Here is a 21,657-nt window from a genome sequence, read left to right as displayed (position 1 = left end):
TATAGACTAAACAAGGCCTGAATAAACAAGATGATTAGATGCATTAGTCACTTGGATTTTCTGGTGTTTCCGGTTTTAGGCTTCACCCCTCACTGAAAGTCTCCAGACTGAGTCATTCAAGACATTTCCTGTTCAAGAATCTATAATTGCTTCAATTTCTATATATTAATTTGCTAGTTCTTTAACTCATTCTCCCCGTACGTGATTCAACAGTCACGTCCCCCATCTGGGACACAAAAAGTTGCCCCAGCCGACATTCCTCAGTGTTTTCACAGTCCCCGGAGCTGCTGGTCATGTTATGTGCTCATATTCTGGAGAGAGGCATATCTGTGAGCAATAATTTAGGTTTTATTTGTCCTGTTCCCCTAGTGATGATGACATTCAAAGATTATTTCTGGCAAATTAGTTGTACACGGAGGAAGCACTGTGTGTCCTAGACACCGATCTTCCTCTTTTTTTAGAGGTGTGAGAAAAAGTGTGAAGTGAAGAAGAAAATCGAAGTCAGTTGAGAATAGACACAGAATCAACTCACAGATTTCCACTTCCGTCTTAGTAAACAGCTCTTGCAGCAGATGGCAATCTATAGCAAAACAACACTGGTATGGGTATACATTTTTGAATTCACATTTTTCTAATGTAGTTTTAGAACCACTTGAAGCTATAGAGTTGTAGCTTTACTATTTCAGGACTATTTTATTTAACTCTTCCTATTTGGAAGGATCTTTTGGAAGATGCTCTGAAACTGGTGTATTAAGCTAAAGCTTCTCTGGATCGTGATGTTTCAGGAATTGCTGCTGTTGTCCTCCTGGCTGTAATGACACTGAATTAGAGACCTGTTGTGCTAAGACCTTTGGGACTCGCAACATTATGCAACATTAAATTAATCCACATTTCCATAAAGTCTGAATTGTATCCAGGCTTTGGAGCTGGAGCTTAGAGATGATAAATTGCGTGTATCTGAAATGGATATAATGTTGGCTCTAACTTTTTTTTAATGTTAATTCAAATAGACTAATTTTCAGTAATTTCATGATTTTCTTTTTCATTTATGAGTACAGACAATTTAGAGTCAACAATCAACCTGACATACATGTTTTTGGACTGTGGGAGGAAACCAGAGTACCTGGAGAAAACCCACACAAGCACAGGGAGAACATGCAAACTCCACACAGAAAGGGCCCAACCATTTTGCTCTGAGGCAACAGTGCTAACCACTCAGCCCCCATGCTGCCCGCTCTGAGTAACCCATAGATTAATTTGCCTGAGCATTTAAGCATGTGACACACCAGTGGACTTGTGGGCACCTCGTTGAATGAATTAGTCTCTTGAATGATGTGTAAACCAACCAGTGGAACACACCATGAATCACCTTTTTGTTTATTGGATTATTTTCAAATCATTACTCTGTTGATGTTTACCTTTCTACTTTCTAATAAGTCATTCCTTGTAAATGGCTTATGTAGTGTAATTATATGTTCAATTATTAATCAATAAATGATTTACTAATGTTACTGATCATTTGTGAGACAATTACAACCTTTGGACTGGACTATTACTAATTTGACTGCATGGCCATTTACCCTCTGGTAAAGTGCTGCATAGGTTCTGGACCAAACTCTTATTTGTTGATTGATTACCAATATTTATAGCTGTACTGTTACCAAATAGAAGGGGTAAAACACCAGGCAAAGGGACTTTCACAACCTGGCAACCTCAAATCTGCCCTTATCAATGGCTTACAACTAATCTATAATGAATTATGCACAATGTCTTGCATATATTGTACAGAACTCATGGCCCATTCTAAAGGTTGCCTCAAGCTACTGGTACCATTGTTGGTCATAAAATGTAAAATTTATAGTTTCTAATAACACTGTCATGGTTTTTTTTTTTGTTTTTTTAGCTCACCATGATTTAATATTGCAATATCTTTGTGGTTCGACATGATTTACACAGAATGGTGAAAAAAGTTTCACAAAGTCATACTTGTTAGTAATGTTAGGCAATGTTAGTCTGATGTGTTTCTGCTCCATGTAGGCAAATGGCACAATAAAGCTGGTTGAAGGAAATTATTTTAACATGAACAGCCCTCAACAATAACCTTTTTGTCCAGCTTGGTAACCGTAGCCACATCACTTAGACAAATGAAAGTAGATTCTGTCTCATTAATAATTGAGCCCAGTGTAATGAAATCCAGCTGACCCAGTGACTATGGTAGACATAAGCACGAGATGGCTACTGTCAATGTGAATGCACCTGTAAGTACAATATTTTTACAGCTGTGATACTGTATAATGAAAGATTCTAGTGGAATTTAAGGAGATGAACAGTGTTTTGTAATCTCTGTGACTTGATTTCCATGTTTCTGCAGATGTGTGAAGCAGCTGAAATAGTAAGGGTGGGAGTTGTACTTACTACACCCCCAGGTAAAGTGAGGATACAAATGTAAGTTTGCTGTGCTGTAGCTTGGGATTTGCTTTGAAATGTCATTTTTGTACACTCAGAGGGTAAAGACTGTGTAGTTACTAGGGAAGATGGACATGCTGTGAGGTACACATCAGGAAAAAATGAGGTAAATAATTACATTTTCTCACTTCTCACTTTTGTTCTGTTCAAGCTCTCACTATTAAAATGTATTCTTCACACAGGAAGCAGAATCCTTCGTATTTGACCAAGTTGAGACTGCTGACACCATGCAGGTACAAATAAGCGTTATTATTATTGATATAATAAGTAAATATTGTATTGTATTGTAGTATTGCAAATATTATACCATAACATAAAAAAATCAAAATATAAATCTGCAGAATTTCCACCATGAGCTCCTGCAGCCTCTCACTGCGTCGATATCCAGCGGATATAATGGAGCACTGCTGATATGTGGAGCTTCCACAGAGAAGATTTGCACCCTGATTGATCATAGCATCATCAAACAGGTGGAGCCCAAAACCAAACCAACACTCAATATTGTCACGTCTGTTTTCTCACTATTAATCTTACCCTTGACTTTGTCTTAGCTACTGGCAAATCTGTTTAGTTGCATGTCATCACAAGTGAAAGACGAGCTGTTCATCTCCATGTCGTTCCTTCAGGTATGTCCTTGTGTAAAACACCTTAAGCATAAATCATATAAAACACAGTGTGGTGCAGGTTAATGTTTCTCAATGTCAGTTTTATCCAGATGGCAGTGCTGTGGATCTCCTGAGCCCTAGTAGACAGCCTCTAAAACTTGTAACACACCCAGTGCTTGGAAAGTGAGTCCAAAAGATGGCCACTGATATAACAAGATACAGTAAATATACAATAAGTACACATTGCCATGGAGTATCCAAACAAAACCTTTACCTCAGATGTACATTTAAGTGTATAAAATAAAATCCAAATGATTATTGTTTTAGTCTTGTAGGAGGTCTATGTGAGGTGTGTGTGTGTTCAGAAGAAGAAGCCTACACACTGTATAAAACATGCAGGGAGACACTGAAGTCCAGTGCAGACTCCATTTACAAAAGGTAGGTCAAATAAACTGCTGTGTAATCCATTAACTCTATTACTTTGAAGGGATTCATAACAGTAGTTGATCACAACTACACTAACTGCACAAATGATTGGATTTTATCATTTGGCAAATTTACCAGTCCGGTTGTTGTACACTACATCATTCATGATGGCCTCTCCTCAGATTTATAAATGAATGAGTTTGTTATTCTCTCTACATATTCATGGTGTGTGTCCTTCAGATGCAGTTCCTTGTTCTCACTGGCTGTTGAGTGGAAACATCATCCAGAGGACTTAGAGGTTTGCCGCAGCAGGCTGCAGCTGTTCAGCCTGGCAGGAGGAGCCAGCAGAGCTGACCTCAGAGGGTCAGTCACACAGTGAACTATCTGTTACATGCAGCCTGCTGCTTCTAAAAGTTAAGCTCTTCTGCTGTGAAAGAACCTTATTCCAGTTGAATTTTGTATTTGTTTTAACAACCACTTAACACGAATCATTCTCAGTTGTGGCCCTTTTCTAACATTTACAAACCACTCTGCATGCCAAATCCATACAGCACCCTAATTCAAAACCACTTTTCAAATATGTAGTGTATTCAAACTGAAAATGTGTCCAAAATACCCAAAACAATTGCAGTTTGTATGTGTACAACATGAAACATGAATTTTGAATGTGCTGCTGATGCACACTACTCGCTCACAATATGATACACACAGTCAGTAGAGGTGCTACTTACAGATGGAAACAATAAAAATAAGCTGGTGCCGAAACAGCTCCAGTAACACCTTAGAAAACAAAAAAAAAATAAGTGGTAAACATTTGGAAAAACTGGCAGTGGCTTTCTGAAGTTACAGTTTCATTGCATTTGTACATATTGTATCATTTACTGTTTGTATTAAAAGTAAAGTATGTGGATTTAAAGCATAAGATAAGATAAGATAAGATATAACTGGTGTGTGTGTGTGTGTGCTGGACTCTGAATATTCTGCAGAGTCAGCCCACTGGTGAAGATTGTGGATCAAATCCCACATGGAGCCACAACAAGTGACAAGTTCCTCCCTTTCCTTTTACATGACGCCTTAACAGGAAACAACAGGACAGTCCTCATCTACTGTATTAACCCTCAGGGTGAGTGGTTACTGGGTCCAAACATGCCAGCTTTACCATTATCCTTTAACCCTAGAAATGCCTCTGATTTTCCATCAGGTCTTCTAGATGATGAGACCCCGTCTGCCTTAGCTTTGGCTCAGAAAGTGAGAAGACTGATAACTAAGCCCACTGTTGGTTGCTGGCACCCAAGAGCATCTGAGCAAGAGATCAGGGATAACGTCATGGATCTACGAACTATAATGATGTCAGAAGGGGGAGATGATGTTCACAACACTTACAGGCTGGCAGAGCTGATCCAAAATCTGCAGGTAGCTCATTAAATGGGACTCTCTCACCCTCTTCTGTAAGAACTGATTGAATTCACACCAAAAATGAATTCTGTGACTTTTTGAACAGATTGTAAAGGAGCAGTCATGGGAGAAGAGGAGGGAAGAGTCAAAGAAGATCAAATTCAAAATAAAGGTTTCTCACTCAGTAATTTAGCTACTAAAATTATAACACAGATGAACATGATAAAATGAGTTTAATGTTTTGCATTTTTGGCAGAAATCCTTAAATAGCAATAAGCAGCTTTCAAGCGACCACAGCACCGATTGCAACGAGAGTACAGACACAATGAAATCCTTACAGGATCAGCTGAGACGGGAAGTGGAAGAACATATTAGAGGTAAAATTCTGGCATCCAAAAATAGGCCAACTGCTACAACCTTGGACAGTGTGTTAGGAGCCTTTCTCATATCCACAGAGGGTAAAGGGAGTGTAGGGAAAGTCCAGAACAGAGTGGCAAGAATCCAGCAGCTGAAGGAGGCTGTCAGGGAGGAGGCACTCAAGTGCGGGGTTGCTGCAGATAAATCAGACTTCCGTCAACAAGTAACACACTTTGTTCAACTGCCGCCATTTTAAATATAATATTTTATACCTATTTCATTGGATAGCATGTTTACAAGGGGAGAAATACCTATAAAAGTCATAAATGAGATTTATGTGTGCAGGAATTGCCCACACTAAGCCATTTTTTTGCCAATTTAATGATCAGTCTCAGCTGGAGTACAACATAGCACAGGAGCGGAGGAGGCAACTTAAGGAGGATCATGGGAGATTAATTCAGGATGAGGTGGAGAAGATGGAAAGAGATTTGGCACAGGAACAGCTACTGGTAAGATAATGAGATACACTGTTGTTTGACTTTATTCTGTTTGTGATCTATCTTAGCTAACGATGCTGACTCACCTTAAATTAATGCAAGGCTGGATTTATGGTGGGCAGGGGAAACCACTGCATTTGCAACTTAATATTATTCCCTTGCATTTTTATTGCATTATTCATTATTGTGTCAACTGTTCTTCTCCTAGACAGAAGGCCCCCAGAGAGAGCTGCTGATACTGACCAGAGAGAGGCAGATCCTGGTGCTGCAGATAGAGGCCCTGCGCACTGAGGCCCAGCAGGCTGAGAGAGACCTGCAGGATCAACATCACAGGCACCAAAGAGAGCTGCAGTGTCTGAGGGAGGAGAGCCTGCAGGTTGGGTTTTTTTTTTTTTTTTTTTTTTTTTTTTTAAAGCTCAGTCAGTCAGGAGTGACCAATAGTGGTGCTGTGATGATTAATGTAATGCAGCACTGACACATCACGGCCTAGAGGCTCCTCAATGCATGATTCATTGCTTGAAGGGGGGTCATTTAGAGGAGACATAACTGCAGACCAATATTTTACACTCAGAGGTCACTGCTGTCTGCTCTTGAATGACACTTGGATAAAGGTTTTTAGATCAGTTTAAATAAATAAAGTAATAAAACTAGTAAAATAATTAAAATAATATTGTCGATTAACACAACATACATGTTTTTTTTATTGTACTATTACCACATTGTTCGCTGAAGTTACAGAAACTTGATCAAATGTGTGAAAAAAGAAGCATCTAGCATTAAACCGTGTGTTTTTTTTTTTTTTTTTTTTTTTTTGTTTGTTGGATCTGTGTTCCTGCTCTCTAGGTCTTCAGAGAGTTTCGTCAGGTAAGCGAAGAACAGAGGAAAATGTCAGAGGGCAGGTACAGAAGTATACTGCTGGAGGCTGTGCAGGATGCCATCTACCTGTCTGCCCAGAACCAGCAGCTACAGGCGGACAACAAACAACTCCACAAAGGTCAGTGTATTTTCATTAACCTCTCACTGCCTTGCTGGTTGAGATAGAACTAGAACTCTGAAGCAAAATGTGGAAGCAATAGCCAGCGAGGATATTACCTGTACTCAGTATTTAACTATTCTTTTAATTTTACAGCTCTGGGAGAGCTAAAGGACGTTCTAGCTGTGAGAGGTGATCTTAAGGAGGAAATGTTTTCCCAACAAAAATGAATACATGAGTAAAAGATGCATATGGAGCAGTGTGCTTACTGTAAATGACGAGAAATAAAAGTGAGAATGAATTCAGTATAATTAACAGACTGTATAACACTTTATTTTGTCTTTAAAAGTTGTTCTTGGCAGAGTTGTGATACCTTCACAAAAGAAGTGCAACACTTGAAAATTAAACTCTGAAACATTATGCATGTTGTCAAATTGAGCACCAGCTGACATGACTCTTCACACATAATGTGGTAGTCCAGAAGGCAGACAGACAGAAGGCAAATAATCAATTGCATGTGAAATCTCAAAATCTAGGAACCACAAGTTAGGTTTACTGTTGTCTTGGGGTTAAATGAGGATAGAAGTTTGGTGGTGATTATCTGTAATAAAGATAGGCTGCCAGTCCAATCATAAAAACAGGTAGGAGGAAAAAAGGAGTGAGCTGTAACCCTAAGATGACCCAAGACAACAGGGCATTAACCAACATGGAGCAGGAGATGACAAACAGTCTGGTGATCCCGCTGCCGTGCTTTAGAACCACAGACATCAGGAGTCCGTTAAGTGCCTGCCCTGCTATAATGGCCCAAACCACCACAGAGTATCCCTCCAGAAAGCTCTTTTCACTTGCTACATAGGAAGACGAAGACAAACCATTGATAGCCACACCAAACACATAGAGGTAGAGGTTCTGTAGGCTGAGGGGCAGTCTCTGGCTCTTCAGCACTCTCTCTGTGTAAACCGCTGCCAGCCCTGAAACACAGCAGTACACCAGCACGAGGAAAAGACCCCAGGCTGTGATATGAAGCTTTACACCTTCCACGGGTTCAGCTCTCTCAGGGTCCCCTAGATCCAGGTTGCTGTAGCTGTGGCACAACCCTGCACACAAGAGGAGCCCCAGGGCTAACCACTGAGCAGGCCGGAGCCTCTTGCCCAGGCAAAGGGAGTACAGCAGGGCAGTGGAAGCAATTTTAAGATTAGAGAGGACTTGGAATGAGCTTGGGTCCATGTAAGCTTGCATGAAAACTACCAAGTTGTTGTTGAGGGCATAGAGTATGGCAGGGACTGCATAGGGAGCCACAAGGGCTACAGATGGAGGAGCGTGTAAGGCAGATGTACCCCCAGTTAGAACAAGAGTCACCAGAGATATAAGGAGTTTAGCAAACTCAATCATGACGACACATGATGAAGGGTTGAAAGGGACTTGACCGTCTATCTTGGTTAGAGTGATGAGCGGTGCATGAGAGCCATAGATGAGGATCATCAGCCCCAGGAGCACACTCCACTGAACCTTTTCCACCCACTGTCTCCTACTCCTTAACGGGGAACTGGCACCCACATTCTGGATCACAATCATCCTCAATGATACAACATAAACACTATTAATTTCAAACAAATCTCAATACACAATAACAATTTATAAAATGAACAGGTATAAAGCTCGACCATTTCAATACCAATCATAATATACGTAGACAACACCATTCTCTGTTTAAATCTGTATTATGTATATCTAATAAAACTGTCGGATTACTGCGTGTGTGACACCTGATAAACAGCTGCTCCAGGCAACAGCTCAAAAACAAGTTATAAACTGTGATGTACAAATCTTAAATCTCGTGTTAACGTTAACTGACTCTGTAACAAAAATAACGTCTCTTTCTTTGAGTCCCCAGTGAAATTCCAGTTCTGTCTTTATAATCATCAATCCAGTCTATGTAGAAATCTTGAAGGGTGTCCCATCACAAGCCACTGACAAGCACCAGCTGCACTGGTGTATCTTGTTATATCCCTGGCATAGGACTATAAGGGCTACCCATCAGCACAAATTACTTTGGTCCTTTTTTCAAACTGTTCATATAGTCTTTCACTGTCCTTTCAATGTTGGGTACTTGGTAGTTCTGAGCAGCGTACATGCCAGTGATTGTTCCCAGCAGCACTCCCAGGATGGCAGAGGAACGTAGCTTGGCCACCACGTAGCCGGCCAGAAATCCCTTCAGAAATGGAGATCCCAACAGCGAGCTTCCCTATAAAAGAGAAACAAATAAATTAATAAAAATAAATATATATGTAAATATTACACGCTGTGCCTTTAATGGCCAATGCTCCTCATTTCATACATTAATATCACAAATGAAAATACACTATAAATAAACAAATTGCTAGATTAGGTTGACATCTGAAAACTTATTGTGCTGTGGAAATAACACACCTGAGGGACTCCTGCAGACACCTCGCCCTCCACGCGCCTCTGGATCTCCGCCAGCTGATTTTTGAGCTGTGTCAGATCTTTCAACTGCCTGAAAGGATCCTAGGACACAACCAGCAGTTCACAATGGGATTAGGTAAGAGTCAGAATCGTAAGAGTTGCTGTAAATCTAATCTAAAGTCACTGACAGATGAAGATCTTGGCTTTAACAGCTCAATAGTTGTCTCTAAGTTCGCTAGTTAGCAGCACACAGTAACTCAACCGGCTCCACGGTCGATCAGTTTCGTTTAAAAACGATCCTCGCCCCGGTAACTACCTTTAACCACAGAGCTGACAGATGCTACGGTATCTGACAAAACATGCGATTTTATATGTTTAACACAGTTTGAGGCCAAAGCGTTGAAAGCAGCGCACTCACCTTATCCTCCGCCATCTTTGCTCACTGGGGTGATCGGTGTTCGACACATGAGCCTGTGATGCTGGACCAGGCTGCGCTCGATTAGTCTGGACTGAAGGAGAAAGTGAGTTTGAACCCGTAATTTTGTCTTTAGCAGGAATTTTATCGCCTTGTAGCTAAAATTTGATTTTTTCATGGAGACACAGGTAATGTAAATATTGTATTGTAGATTCGTTTTTCATTATTTTTTGTTTTTCATAGAATTGCATATCGTTAACATTTTATTCAAGTTCTCGATACGATAAAGTAAACAGATACACCTGACCACAATAGTCAGATGACAGCTGAGTATAGACCCATGGAAGAAAAATGATTGAAAATGTAAAAAATAACCTGTTTAAATTTTATTACTTATCTTTTCAAGCCATTTCCAGCTAAACATTCTGAATGTGTGTTATATCTATGTCATCTATACTATGACACTGGCACGTTTTTGCTTTTTGCACACTAATTTGTTCCCATTTCATCCTGTTTTTCAGGTTATCTGTGCATTTTTCTTTTAGTTTTTTTGTAGCATTTCTGTAGCATTTATGTTTACTGTTTGACCTTTGTAGCATTTGTATTTATGTCTCTTTGCGCTGGAGTACCCCCCCGTACCTAAACAAATTCCTTGTGTGTTTGTGTGTGCACACTCACTTGGCAATAAAGCTCATTCTGATTTTGATTCTGATTCTGATATTTGTGTTATATTGTTTGGTAAATTTATAAATGTGAGTATTTAATACATTATTTAAGTTTTTTATTTAATATTTAATATACCTTCATATAGTTTAATTTAATTTAATTTAATTTAATTTAGTTAATTTAGTTAATTTCATTTACTTTAATTTAATATTTCATTCTACATTTTTTTAAGTAGGCTAGTATTTTTTCTACTTCCTCTGTGGCCAAACACTGTCATGTTGTTAGTTGTGCATATAACGTGAAAAAGAGTTCGTGCAGACCTGGCTTTGTAACTTGATGTGGGTTTATGAAACATTATCCAACCACTTTAGCTGCCTGTAGATGAACACAATGTAGAAAATGCGCCTGCTTGTGGCCACAATCTGTACTCTGAAGATCTAGGGGACGCACGCCTCACTTACACGTGTTAAAAACGTCTTCTGTGATTGGTCCTTGCAGGTTTATTCCTTAATTTGATTGGTCGAAAACCATAGCAACAAACCGCCATATTTTTTACAAGTCGACGAGAAAAACGAAGCCACTTTACTGACTATTATTCACCAATAAATCCTTTATTTGACGTGAAGCATGGACACATTTCAGCACCGCTGACCGTTGGCGCAATGCCTGACTTTTTCGGCGACTTCTGAAGGTTGTTCAGAGCAGTTTGTGGATCCTCGGGCCATGTTAGGTAAGGCTTCAATAAGAAGGCATTTCATTGGACAACCCGGACTGTGCAGGCAGTATAAACACACGCCATTAAATCTGCCTCCTGAAGCAGGGAAGGACCAGAGCTTATAACATGTCAGCGCTTTAGTACTGTCCCACTATGTCTGGTGCAGGGCGGTTTTCAGTTATATTGTATTTTGACTATTCACTGAACTGTAATAAGCTTAAGAAATCAAGTGCTTTCATAAACGCACGGAACAATAACGCTGCATAATCATGCATTATTGTGTTATTTAAGAATAGGTTGGTAAATGCATGCAAATGCAATGCTATGAAATATACACTCAGTTGCCACTTTTCTCTTTTATGCTTAGCTCAAACTAATGCAGTCTCATACAACAGGCCTACACTAAATTTATCCTTCACAAAGATTAAACCATAACAACAAACTGATCTCAATCTGTTTTTCAAGTTTTCCCTTGATCTTTGGAAATGATGGAGAAAGTGGAGGTGTATGAGGTTGTGAAAGTGACTGAGGAAGTGGAGATCTGCTACAATGAAATCCAGTTGACCCCCCCAAAAAAGAGAAAGAGCAAAGCTCAAGAAGACAGCGTTGAGAAAATGAAGAAGCCGAGGTAATGTTGGCTACATAGCCCAAAGAACTATCTCACACAACTTCATCATAGTTAATATAAGTTACTATAATGACACAAAGTGCTTCTCTGATTTAAATATATTGTAATTGTTATCAAAATATTATTATTAATCAAGGATTTAGCTTATGAAATTCATAAATCTGTCTGTCTTAGGTCTGCCTACCTGCTGTACTACTTTGATGTTCACCAGATATTGCAAAAGGAAGTCCCTAATTTGCCACAGTCAGAGATCAACAAGCGTATTAGTGAGAGCTGGAAAAGGCTCAGTGTGGCTGAGAAAGGCTACTATCTGGAGAAGGCCAGGTCTGAGAAGGAAGGCATCAGTACAGTAAGCTACACTGACATTTTTATTGTTTCCCAAATCAGTGAACGTGTTATGATTCATTCAAAATATGAACATTTGTCATGCAAGTGCTCATTTAGACTAAATTAGTTATGTGATATATACTAGGTTCTTTGACAATCTGCATCGTTCCTGGTGCCAAAACGAGAGCAAAACCAGCTACACCAGTAAATTAATGATGGCACAGAGCTGTCAACCCAAGCTTTTTGAAAAGGCTTCTTGATTATGGAGTGCTGGCTCTGCTATAAGCTGCTGAGTATATCACAGCCTTTCCTTTATGATTACACACAGCTGAGCACTCATGTAGTTAACTGAATTGATTTCATTTGTAATGAATGTTTGGCTCATATAACTACAGATAAAATACAAATGAAGTGATGTTAGTTTCAATTATTACAGCAGCAATAAAGGAGCTTTTTCCTGTTATATTTCTGCAGCAGCCTAATTTGCTGGTGTGTTCTATAATGTCATAATTATTCTATGGAAACCCATTAACAAGCTTTTTGATTGTGCTTTTTTTCATCAGTCATCTATCAGCCCCTCCAAAGATCTGCCAGGCTTCCGCAAAATCCTCCCCAGAGCCAGTTACTTGTCTAAAGGCTGCCCCTTAAATCGCCAGTTGGCAGGCTTTCAGTCAGAGGTGGCTATGGAGTCTCTGGATCCTCCAGCTGAAGGAGGCTTGCCTTTAGTATCCCTCATCCAAGATCCCCAGTTTCCAAATGATGTGTTGGCTAGTGAGGTGGAACTTTCTGAGCAGCCCATTGTTGTGGACAACATTGGAGAGGAAATGGCAGTGGTGTCTTGTCCCATGACTCTCCAAGAGATCCCACCCTCCTCTTCATCCTCCATCACATCCAATGTCCCAGTCTCTACAGAAGTCCATGTCTCTCAGGGCTTGGATGACCTTACAGCAACCGGAATCACACTGAAAGAAAGCGAGACAGGAGTTGCTGGCAGTAGTTTTGGTGGTACAATGGTGCAGCAAATGCAAGGGGAAACTACCCAAGTCGTTGCCATCATACCTGCCCAGGTGAGATTATATGTGAGATTATAATTTGATCCTAAGAAAAATCGGTGTAACTGGTTGTTTATCCACAACACAGTTTCGTAACTAATACAGTGAAGTAATTTCTCACTAACTTCAGAGCCTGCAGGAGCCTAAATCTTTGGCAGGTGTCAGCTCTGTGGGCCCAGTGATGATGGTCTCTGTAGGCGCCAGTGTAGAACAGAGTGCCAAACCTTCATATAAAATGGTAAGCACCCACACTGTTCCTGAAATGTCAGAACTAAAACTGGCGGTCTGTACACAGAAATTCAAGTATCTTGTTATTTAGATTTGAAAAGTCTTATTAGTGGTTGTGATAGTAACAGACACTTGAACTTGTTTTCCTTTTTTCTGCAGTCTGTGAAGACATACACCAGGAGAGGTCGTGGCAGGTGTCTGAATCCTGGCTGTTCATTTGTGTATGTCACCCGCCACAAGCCCCCGACATGCCCTGAATGCGGGAACCACTTGGGTGGAAAATGGATACCCATTGTAAGTACAAAGCAATATCTGCACAAACAAACTTGTTGTAGGAGTACAATGATTCAAGTTCTAGTTGTGACCTGTGGTTTGGCTGCATTCATGCATTAGGCAAAGAAGGCAATGAAGACACATGAGAACGAAGCAACGACAAAGCAGTTGCTACAGAAAGCTGAAACCAAGGCTATCGAAAGCTGCCAACCCACACCGCCCCCTGCTCAGGAGGAGAATGCTGATGCCAGTAAAAAACACTACACAGAGAACAAAAGAGAGAGGCGAACTCAGCAGTGCTCCAGAAAACAGCGTGCAGTTCCAACTGGAAAGCCACCAGAGGGCAGAAGCATCAAGCAACAGGAACCCACAAAGTGAGCATCTGTGAAGTTTTAATGCTGTCCCTTGTGTGTACAGAGCTGAGTACTCAGGACCCAGTTCAAATGTGCATTATGGATGTTGACTTTAATAGCATGTTAACCTTGTGGACTCTGATATTTGGGTAAAAACTGTACTGTATGCAATTTGCACAATAGAGCATTAATGCTGACATTAAGTGCAAAAGGTGCATCTGTATCTGTTAGCTCTGTGTTCTAAATATAATTTTTAGTAACATACACATACCTTGTTTCACTCCTTTGTTTTGACAAGATTTTTGTTTATTTGTATTTAAATGTAAAATGAAGTTTATTTTTTAGCAGCCCGTGCAGATTTTGAGAATGTTGTTTCTTACACAACAACTTTGTCTTTGAGTAGACAATTGAAAGACAGCGTTAAAAGTACGATAGTCCAAGGTCAAGACAGAAGTAACACCACTGTTCAGAAGAGACCTGTCAGACCCATCCTCCCTGCTTACACAGGTGAGAGAAGCATACAGAACACATTGTTGTATGGTCAGTGTAAAGCTGTCATCATATGGATTTGCATATTTGCTTTTGTTTGTGTTTCTAGGCCGTGCTTTTTTCCAGATCGTAACTGTCCCACCCGACAAAGGAAAGCTTCAACCTTCAGACAACAACAGATCATCTACTGGTACTGCATCATATTTAATTTTATTTTTTAATTTTACTGTATTAAATGTGACTTATATATCATGCATGATTATGTATATAATTTCATTTTATATTAATTCACTGCTTATTATTGACTTATACATAACTGTGTCATGCTAAGGGTAAGTGATAAATCTGTATAAGTGGCTACTTTCTGAGGTTTCTGCTGTCAGTTGAAATGTTTTTTTTTTTTTATTATTTGTTGTTTTTTTTTTTAAATAACCACAATGCCCCAAGAGAGTTTCTCAGGTCTCAAACCCAGCACTTTAAAGCAGCTTGGTCACATGGTCCCAACAACCACAACCAAGCAGGTAACCACACACACACAAACACATAAATAGAGAACAGTAAAGATGCAGATTTCATCTAGCATCCTCACTGAATGCTTGTGTTTCCATAGGATTCTCCTTTCCTAGCAGATGGGAGTGAGCCTCTCTCTTCAGGGACAGATAGGAGAGTTAATATCCTGTCAGTCGTGCCTTTGAAACAACACACTGTTTCCAGCTTTGTGAGTCTACTACTGTCCTTTTACACTTCAGTTTGCTTTAATTTGATTGCACTGAATGTTGGTTTCTTTATATTTTGTCTCTGGATGTCCATTATTATTTGATATTTGAATGATTTATGCTCTTTTTTATTCTTAGGACTTGGGGCTATCCACAGCACGAGGCCGGGGTCGGTGTAAGAACCCATCCTGTGACTATATGTATAAGAACAGACACAAACCTGCAGTGTGTCCTAAGTGTAATTGTGAGCTGACCCAGAAAAATCCCAAGGGAGCAAAGGTAAAAGCTTATGTCCTCCTTTTTCTAAAATAAAAATACTGTAGGATTAGGTTCCAGCTGTGTCTTTGACTTCTTGACCTGTTTTATGATCGCCAGCACAACCTGAGATCCCTCAGCAGTAGACTCTTAGCATTCATAAATCCAGGCTTAACACTGATGACAACAGGCCTTTGAAGCCAAGTCGTTATTCTCTGCACTTTTTCCAAGGCCTACAAGCAAGCAGAAATGATGTAATCTTTTACATCCATAACATCCTGTTTCTTCTTTCACTTTCTATTTTTGTTTATATATATTTTATCTTAACCATTAGTCAATTATATATCACACTATACAGTCTATTTCATACTGTCTAATATAGATAAATTGCCCTCTTATTTATTTATTGATATTTTCCCAAGGCTCAGTCTGGGACTCTGTTAGATCCATACCAGGCCTTGAGTCCAGCTCAGAGGGACATCCAGCGGCAGAATACAATTCAGCTGCTGCGCCATTCTGTGCAGATCCCTGAAAGTGAGACTGAGCTTCAGGAAACATTACTCCTCATCCAGGAGCTCAACAGCTTCCAGATCGTCTGGATCCAGCCTAGTGACCAGGAGCATAGAGACAACGGAGAAATGGAAACACTGATCGAGTCACAGTGGCCTCAGTTCTATGAATCAGCAGCTACTCACTGTGTGCTGTGTAACTTCCCTCTGTTCAAAGGAGGTCCAAGGTGAAGATGGAAACTGGGATCAAAAGAGATAGTTTAGGTCTGGTAGAAGAGAGGAGGTGGTCTAGGTGTTTTTTTTTTTTGTTTTTTTTTTGTAGTTTTCATTAGTTGTCGAAGTATCTTGCTCCTGTGTTTATTACAAAGTTCAGTTGTTTAGCTAATGTATGCTCTTATGTGTGTGCCTCTGCATCCTAGTACTGTTGCAGGACAGGAGGACTGCTGGCTTCTTACTGAGACACTGCTCCAGACAGTTTCTTTACAGCTCAAGGTGTGTCTCAATGTTCAGTGTCTGGCGCTGCACAGCTTCACTGACCTGCATCCAGGTAAACAGCACATCTTACAACAGCATGTACACGGTTCTAACACTCTTTAATCAAACATCAACAGCCTTGCAGATTTTTTTACTTTCATTTCACTGCATAGTCCACTGCTCTGTAATTGTTTTATATATAGAGTATATCAAAAACACAACTCAGCTTATTGAATTGTAGACATCCTGTCCACTAAAAGACAGTTTGAACTGTGATATGGCCTATGGCTACTTTTCTCTGTGAATAAAAAACACACTTTTTTTTTTTATCAGGCTTATTTAACGTTGGGAACAGACTGCTGGTGAGTATAGACCTGTTCCTGAAGATCAGGGCCAGTATCAAGCTGGGCCACCCTCCATTTCAGGCAGCCATGACTGCATTGGACCACATCCCCAACCACCCTGGTATAGAATGGACTCCATTATACATTCATGAATTGATATTCATTTCTAATTCTCCATACTGTTCCTTATGTTTTTTACAGTACGTTTTCCATGACTCTCACTGTTTTCCACTTTTGCATTAGTCCATAGTCTAAGTCCAGAGGAGTTTTCTCAAATTCAAGAGCTTCTCCTAAGCGGCTACTGGGCCTTTGAGTGTCTGACAGTACGAGATTACAACGATATGATCTGTGGCATTTGTGGTGTTGCTCCCAAGCTGGAGATTGCACAGCGAGACACCAACAGTGTGCTGGAGCTCAAGAATGTGGAGGTGATATATTTATTGAAGAATGATTCCAAAATATAGCTTAGAGCTCTTCACCATCAATAGCATCTCACAGTTCCCTGAACCACACTGTCTCCATAGTTTACCTGGCCTGAGGTTTCCGTCTCAGATGAAGTACACATGGATGATTTCTGGCTGACCATGGAGAGTGAGGCTATTGAGCAGGCCGCTTTCCCCACAGACATCCCTATTACACGGGTGGATGCTTCCATCATTGCTCCCTTCATCCCTCCTTTGATGAGGAGTCCCACTGTTATCAACACAGAAAAGGACAAGGTCCTCTCACATGCACAGCAGCCTTCAGGTACCTGATTCTTTTAAACTACTACTGAATCTGAATCTGAATCTGAATCTGAATCTGAATCTGAATATGAACTAATCCTGTGACAAGGATGAAAATGATAATTAAGACGAGAAGTAGTACTACCTCTGATATGTCACATGTCACCTATCACATATATGTAGCTTCACAAATTACACACTTTCTGTTTTTTTTGGGTAGATAAGATTAGATGAATGCCACACATGTGATGCAGCTAATTGTATTGTTGGTGTTATGTGTTAATGTACCATGCATTTCTGATTATTTATAGTCTTTATACATCATAAATATTTGCTTTGTCTTGGTGGCTGTGGCTTATGTGGGCCATAACATATTTTAATTTCCCTTGTTTTCCTCGTCTGTTTCAGGAGATCCATCAGTTTTGGTGCGTCTTATTCATGATGGTCAGCTTAGATTAGACAAGATTAAGGATCACAGTGAGGATGAGCTGAGAACAATACTTGAACGTTGCGGGGCAACCATCACCCCTGGCTCCACCAAGGTGTGTGTGTGTGTGTGTGTGTGTGCGTGTGCGTGTGCGTGTTTGTGTGTGTGTGTGTGTGTGTGTGTGTGCGCGCGCGCGCACATTCACTCTGACATGGTCATATCTGTGTGGACGTTTGTTTAAATAAATGTTTCTTTTTTTTTTGTCTGCCTCACTGCTAGAATGAACTGCTGGCCTCTCTGGTCTCCTTGTACACGGTTGTTCATAGTGGCCTCTCCACTGCCCCCCAGCCCCCTCCACATCTCACCGCTGGCAAGTTGTCTAAGGTCTGCCCTCACAAGGTAAAAACAACAGCCATATTAGGCATATTTACAAGACAGTGTTTTTAAAAGCTCAAATGTGTGTGCTATTTATTTTTTCTTTTGCTGTGTCATACTTCTGTGCAGGTGGTGTGCGGCTCAAAGTACTTGGTAAGAGGAGAGACAGCTCGAGACCACGTAGACCTGCTGCTGTCCTCTCGCTACTGGCCTCCAGTCTATGTTAGTGACTGTGCCCGTCAGGTGGCGCTCTGTACTGACATGCAGTATCCAGAACTGGCAACTCAGATGTGGGGCAGGAACCAAGGCTGCTTCTCTGACCCCTTTGAAAAGCCAGTGGTGGGTGTTTGAAATAAAATTCAGCCATCTGTCAATAGAGTCATCTCTTACCTGCAGAGAATTTAAAATGAAAATAATTCAAATCCCAGTATGAAATTTAACGTTAATATACACGCAATTACACATTTGTTGAAGCTGTACAACATTCCATTTTCTATAAATTTGTAATTCACATATAAATGTATATTGCTGTCTCAGAAAACCTCTCATTTTGTTTTTCAGTTTGTATCTTGTGCTGGGCTGCAAAACCAGCCATGCAGTGCTGACCTGTCCTTGTTAGCGGAGAACCAGCAGCTCCATCCCATCACTAAATCATCTTCTTGCTGGCTGATTCACCCTCCTGGAATGCAGCAGTCCCTGGAGTGTTCAGCCTCTCCTTTAGAGCACCACTCAATGTCCCTCTGCAGAGACCTGGAGCCCTATGTCAGCATGGTAGCTGAGCTGGAGAAAAAGAGGGAAGAGGAGAAACAGGAAGAGGCTGAAGAGAAAGAACAGACAGTCAGAGCTGAAAAAGACTCCACAGAGAGGTCTGAGGACTGTTCTTCAGTGAACTGTGCACGGCGGCAACCTATTGTTTTCAACAACACAGCTTATTACTACCTGTACAACCGTCTGGTAGATTTCCTCAGCAGTAGGGACATTGTGAGCCAGCAGGTCAACCAGGTGGTGAAGGCCTGCCAGCCTGGAGAGGTGGTGATTAGGGATGCACTGTACCTGTTGGGCGTGGCACAGATCAGCACAGTAAAAGTGGGAGATGAAGGAAGTGAGACGGAAGGACAGACACAAGCCGGAGGGACAGAGACATATGAAGCTGCTCAGCCTGAAAGTTCAGACCAGATGAATCCACAGGCAGGGACATAAAACAACAAGGTTGTAGAGTGATCAATAGTGTTTACTGTAAATACACTAAAACATAAATTTCAGATCATAGCTTGCAAGTCAGTTTCTTTAGCCATCTCTAAATGACATTGAATGTGACAGTAAGTATGCATCAGTATTTGTAGAGGTTAAAATATGTTCGATGCAAATAACTAAAAGAATGGGAGAATCATTTGTGCTTTTTCTTTTTAAGCAATATAGATCCAAGAGTGAAAAGTAGTGAAAAAGGAGGTGAGAGAAGAGAAAGGTGAGATATTTAACCATGGATGGTGAGGTGTTTTTATTGCCCTTTTATGTCCAGAGACATTTTAACTTTATGTTTTCCACTTGTACCTCTCACCTGCCACTTGTTGCCTTTTGGACAGGTGTTCGCTGAAAATTAATAAGATATGCATTTTTTGATTGTACTGTATTGTAATAAGGAGGGTGGACATTATGCTTTTGTTTTAGTTTTGATTGCAGTATCTTCTAGTGGAGATTCATTCAAGATTCAAGGATGCATTTATTAACTGGTAAACCAATCAGCAATCAGTCTTGGGGACTGAAATGAAGATATTTAGTGGAGCTGCCATGAACTGTTTTAGAAATTAAGTTAAATGTAAATTAAACTACAGATATAAAAAATAAATATAAAGAAAATTGTAACTGGTCAGTTTTGTGGTAAAAATGTTAACATTACTACTCTATAATGCGGTCGCACCCTCACATGCGCTTCCATAAACTTATGGAAGAGCAATATTTCTGTGATGAAATAATCACAATGCTTTTTTTTTTAATGGGACTGTGACTATATAAACTTTTATAGCTGAACATACAATGTACATCCACAAAACTGTAGTGTAGTGTAGGCTACTACATATGCTAATACAGTTTAAGTTGTTTTGTCTTCATCTAGATAACAAAATTAGTATTATTCCCATACAAATCATGTGATGCAAATAGAAACACATCATGGTTATTGTTGTGGTAAAACCCATTGGATGAGCAACAAAGAGAGTGCAGACCGATTGTCTTTTCAGAATATATTTCTCGCAAGAAAGGAGCAAACCAGAATAGAACACAATCGATCAATCTTCCCCAGTTGTTCCCCTGTTGCTCAGCTCCTATTACGCTGAGGCCGCTACTTATACAGACATGCAAAGTAAATGCAAATAATCATTCACATAATCAGATAATTAAGTCTGTACTTCCTTATTGTTGTACAAAGTGATTCCCTAATAAGGCTATATTCTAAAACTATATTCTCATTCGACGGTTAACCCTCCATCCTGAGCGTGCTCCCTTATACTCTTCCCTTCCTCACACCTGGTGTCTTAAGGAACCTTTCTCCCAAGTACTCCTCACCAACATCATTGAGAACACTGTGTCCCTTAGTGTCTTACTATACTAGGTCAGGAAGAACATAAACATCAAATATGATTATGAAAAACACATGAGCCTTGGTGAGCTCTGTGAATCAACCTGTAAATGAAAACCTGTGAAACCTGAAAAACCAAGAATATAGTAAGAAACAATAAAAACCATAATCAGTAAGAGTAATCTATCATTGAAACTCATTTTCCCATTACAGTTATATTAAACACCAGGTTGAAAGAGCTCCAGATTGTTTGAATGGGGCTGGAAATTACTTGAGGTGGAGAAACATAAATATGCAGTAAAGTGTGGCACATACATTGTTTATGTTGTATTAATATGAGTACTTAGTTACTCTGTCTAAAGCTCAGTACTAAAGTTTAATCAGATCTTAGATCATGATTGTATTTGTCCGCCTAACAGCTATATTGTTTTTCAATACACTCACAATCTTGCGTATTTTATTTGATTTTATGGTTTTTGATTTTTGAACTTCCTGTAATATCCCCAGTTCAGCATCACAATACAACATTTTTCCCTAAAGCAAAGTCATAAAGACTGTGGAGCTACAAGAATTGTGTGTAAAGGAACACCAAGTGGAATAGGAAAGTGAACTCACAAATAAAAATCTAATTGAGATTTTCAGTTAATCTACCAGGGGGCAGCAGAGGATCACAAATAAAGTTATGAAGAACACATTCTCTCTCTCTCTCTGTCTTTCTACAGGTTTAAGTTACAGAATATATTTTAACATTAATCATAATATAACTGCCAAAACTAATAGTGTTCTAACTAGATTGCTTGATATGGGTAATGCCAAGTCAACACAGAGTATAAATTGAAGCCAAAAATAGGCCAGAACATCTGTTTTTCCTAAAAACTATCAAATCTAAGAACAAAGAACAAATAAAGATTTACACTGTGTATAATTGTGGAATATAAATATCAATATATCCTCAGCTCTTTAAA

The 21,657-nt window shown here is 39.9% G+C and overlaps 4 protein-coding genes across 6 annotated transcripts; 2 read left to right on the top strand and 2 right to left on the bottom strand.

Annotated features, from left to right (window-relative positions):
* Window positions 1-92: 92 nt before the first annotated feature.
* Window positions 93-7,119, top strand: LOC113144064 (chromosome-associated kinesin KIF4A). 2 transcript variants are annotated; one of them, XM_026329768.2, is made up of 18 exons: window positions 93-2,258; window positions 2,372-2,426; window positions 2,505-2,572; window positions 2,649-2,699; window positions 2,808-2,936; window positions 3,018-3,092; window positions 3,172-3,254; window positions 3,399-3,509; window positions 3,738-3,872; window positions 4,484-4,620; window positions 4,699-4,910; window positions 4,999-5,064; window positions 5,149-5,269; window positions 5,348-5,472; window positions 5,639-5,758; window positions 5,955-6,122; window positions 6,590-6,740; window positions 6,876-7,119. In XM_026329768.2, exons 1-18 carry the CDS (start codon window positions 2,232-2,234, stop codon window positions 6,947-6,949), a joined length of 1,908 nt encoding a protein of 635 aa, XP_026185553.1. In that variant the 5' UTR covers window positions 93-2,231; the 3' UTR covers window positions 6,950-7,119. The 2 variants fall into 2 exon arrangements, with proteins under 2 accessions (XP_026185553.1, XP_026185552.1); XM_026329767.2 differs by having other exon boundaries at window positions 3,738-3,860; window positions 5,149-5,472; window positions 6,876-7,118.
* LOC113144065 (probable UDP-sugar transporter protein SLC35A4) lies at window positions 7,037-8,333 on the bottom strand. Its single transcript, XM_026329769.1, has one exon. The coding sequence runs from the start codon at window positions 8,292-8,294 to the stop codon at window positions 7,317-7,319; it is 978 nt and encodes a 325-aa protein (XP_026185554.1). The 5' UTR covers window positions 8,295-8,333; the 3' UTR covers window positions 7,037-7,316.
* Window positions 8,334-8,336: 3 nt separating this feature from the next.
* LOC113144067 (SLC35A4 upstream open reading frame protein-like) lies at window positions 8,337-9,621 on the bottom strand. The gene is made up of 3 exons (XM_026329772.1): window positions 9,565-9,621; window positions 9,150-9,248; window positions 8,337-8,964 (listed from the first exon to the last, which is right to left on the bottom strand). The coding sequence occupies exons 1-3, from the start codon at window positions 9,577-9,579 to the stop codon at window positions 8,767-8,769; spliced, it is 312 nt and encodes a 103-aa protein (XP_026185557.1). The 5' UTR covers window positions 9,580-9,621; the 3' UTR covers window positions 8,337-8,766.
* A 1,150-nt stretch (window positions 9,622-10,771) lies between these two features.
* Window positions 10,772-19,980, top strand: hmgxb3 (HMG box domain containing 3). 2 transcript variants are annotated; one of them, XM_026330890.1, is made up of 21 exons: window positions 10,772-10,957; window positions 11,408-11,570; window positions 11,745-11,919; window positions 12,461-12,964; window positions 13,080-13,187; window positions 13,337-13,471; window positions 13,571-13,824; window positions 14,207-14,310; window positions 14,402-14,482; window positions 14,740-14,813; window positions 14,903-15,010; window positions 15,147-15,287; window positions 15,686-15,999; window positions 16,192-16,319; window positions 16,580-16,711; window positions 16,834-17,018; window positions 17,115-17,337; window positions 17,724-17,857; window positions 18,022-18,141; window positions 18,247-18,456; window positions 18,679-19,980. In XM_026330890.1, the coding sequence occupies exons 2-21, from the start codon at window positions 11,428-11,430 to the stop codon at window positions 19,315-19,317; spliced, it is 3,912 nt and encodes a 1,303-aa protein (XP_026186675.1). In that variant the 5' UTR covers window positions 10,772-10,957; window positions 11,408-11,427; the 3' UTR covers window positions 19,318-19,980. The 2 variants fall into 2 exon arrangements, with proteins under 2 accessions (XP_026186675.1, XP_026186676.1); XM_026330891.1 differs by lacking the exon at window positions 10,772-10,957 and adding an exon at window positions 11,080-11,238.
* Window positions 19,981-21,657: the final 1,677 nt, after the last annotated feature.

The sequence above is a fragment of the Mastacembelus armatus genome, chromosome 10 (assembly GCF_900324485.2).
Source record: "Mastacembelus armatus chromosome 10, fMasArm1.2, whole genome shotgun sequence".
Lineage (NCBI taxonomy): Eukaryota > Metazoa > Chordata > Actinopteri > Synbranchiformes > Mastacembelidae > Mastacembelus > Mastacembelus armatus.
Note: the sequence above shows the minus strand (reverse complement) of the source record. Positions and strands in the feature narration are given on the sequence as shown.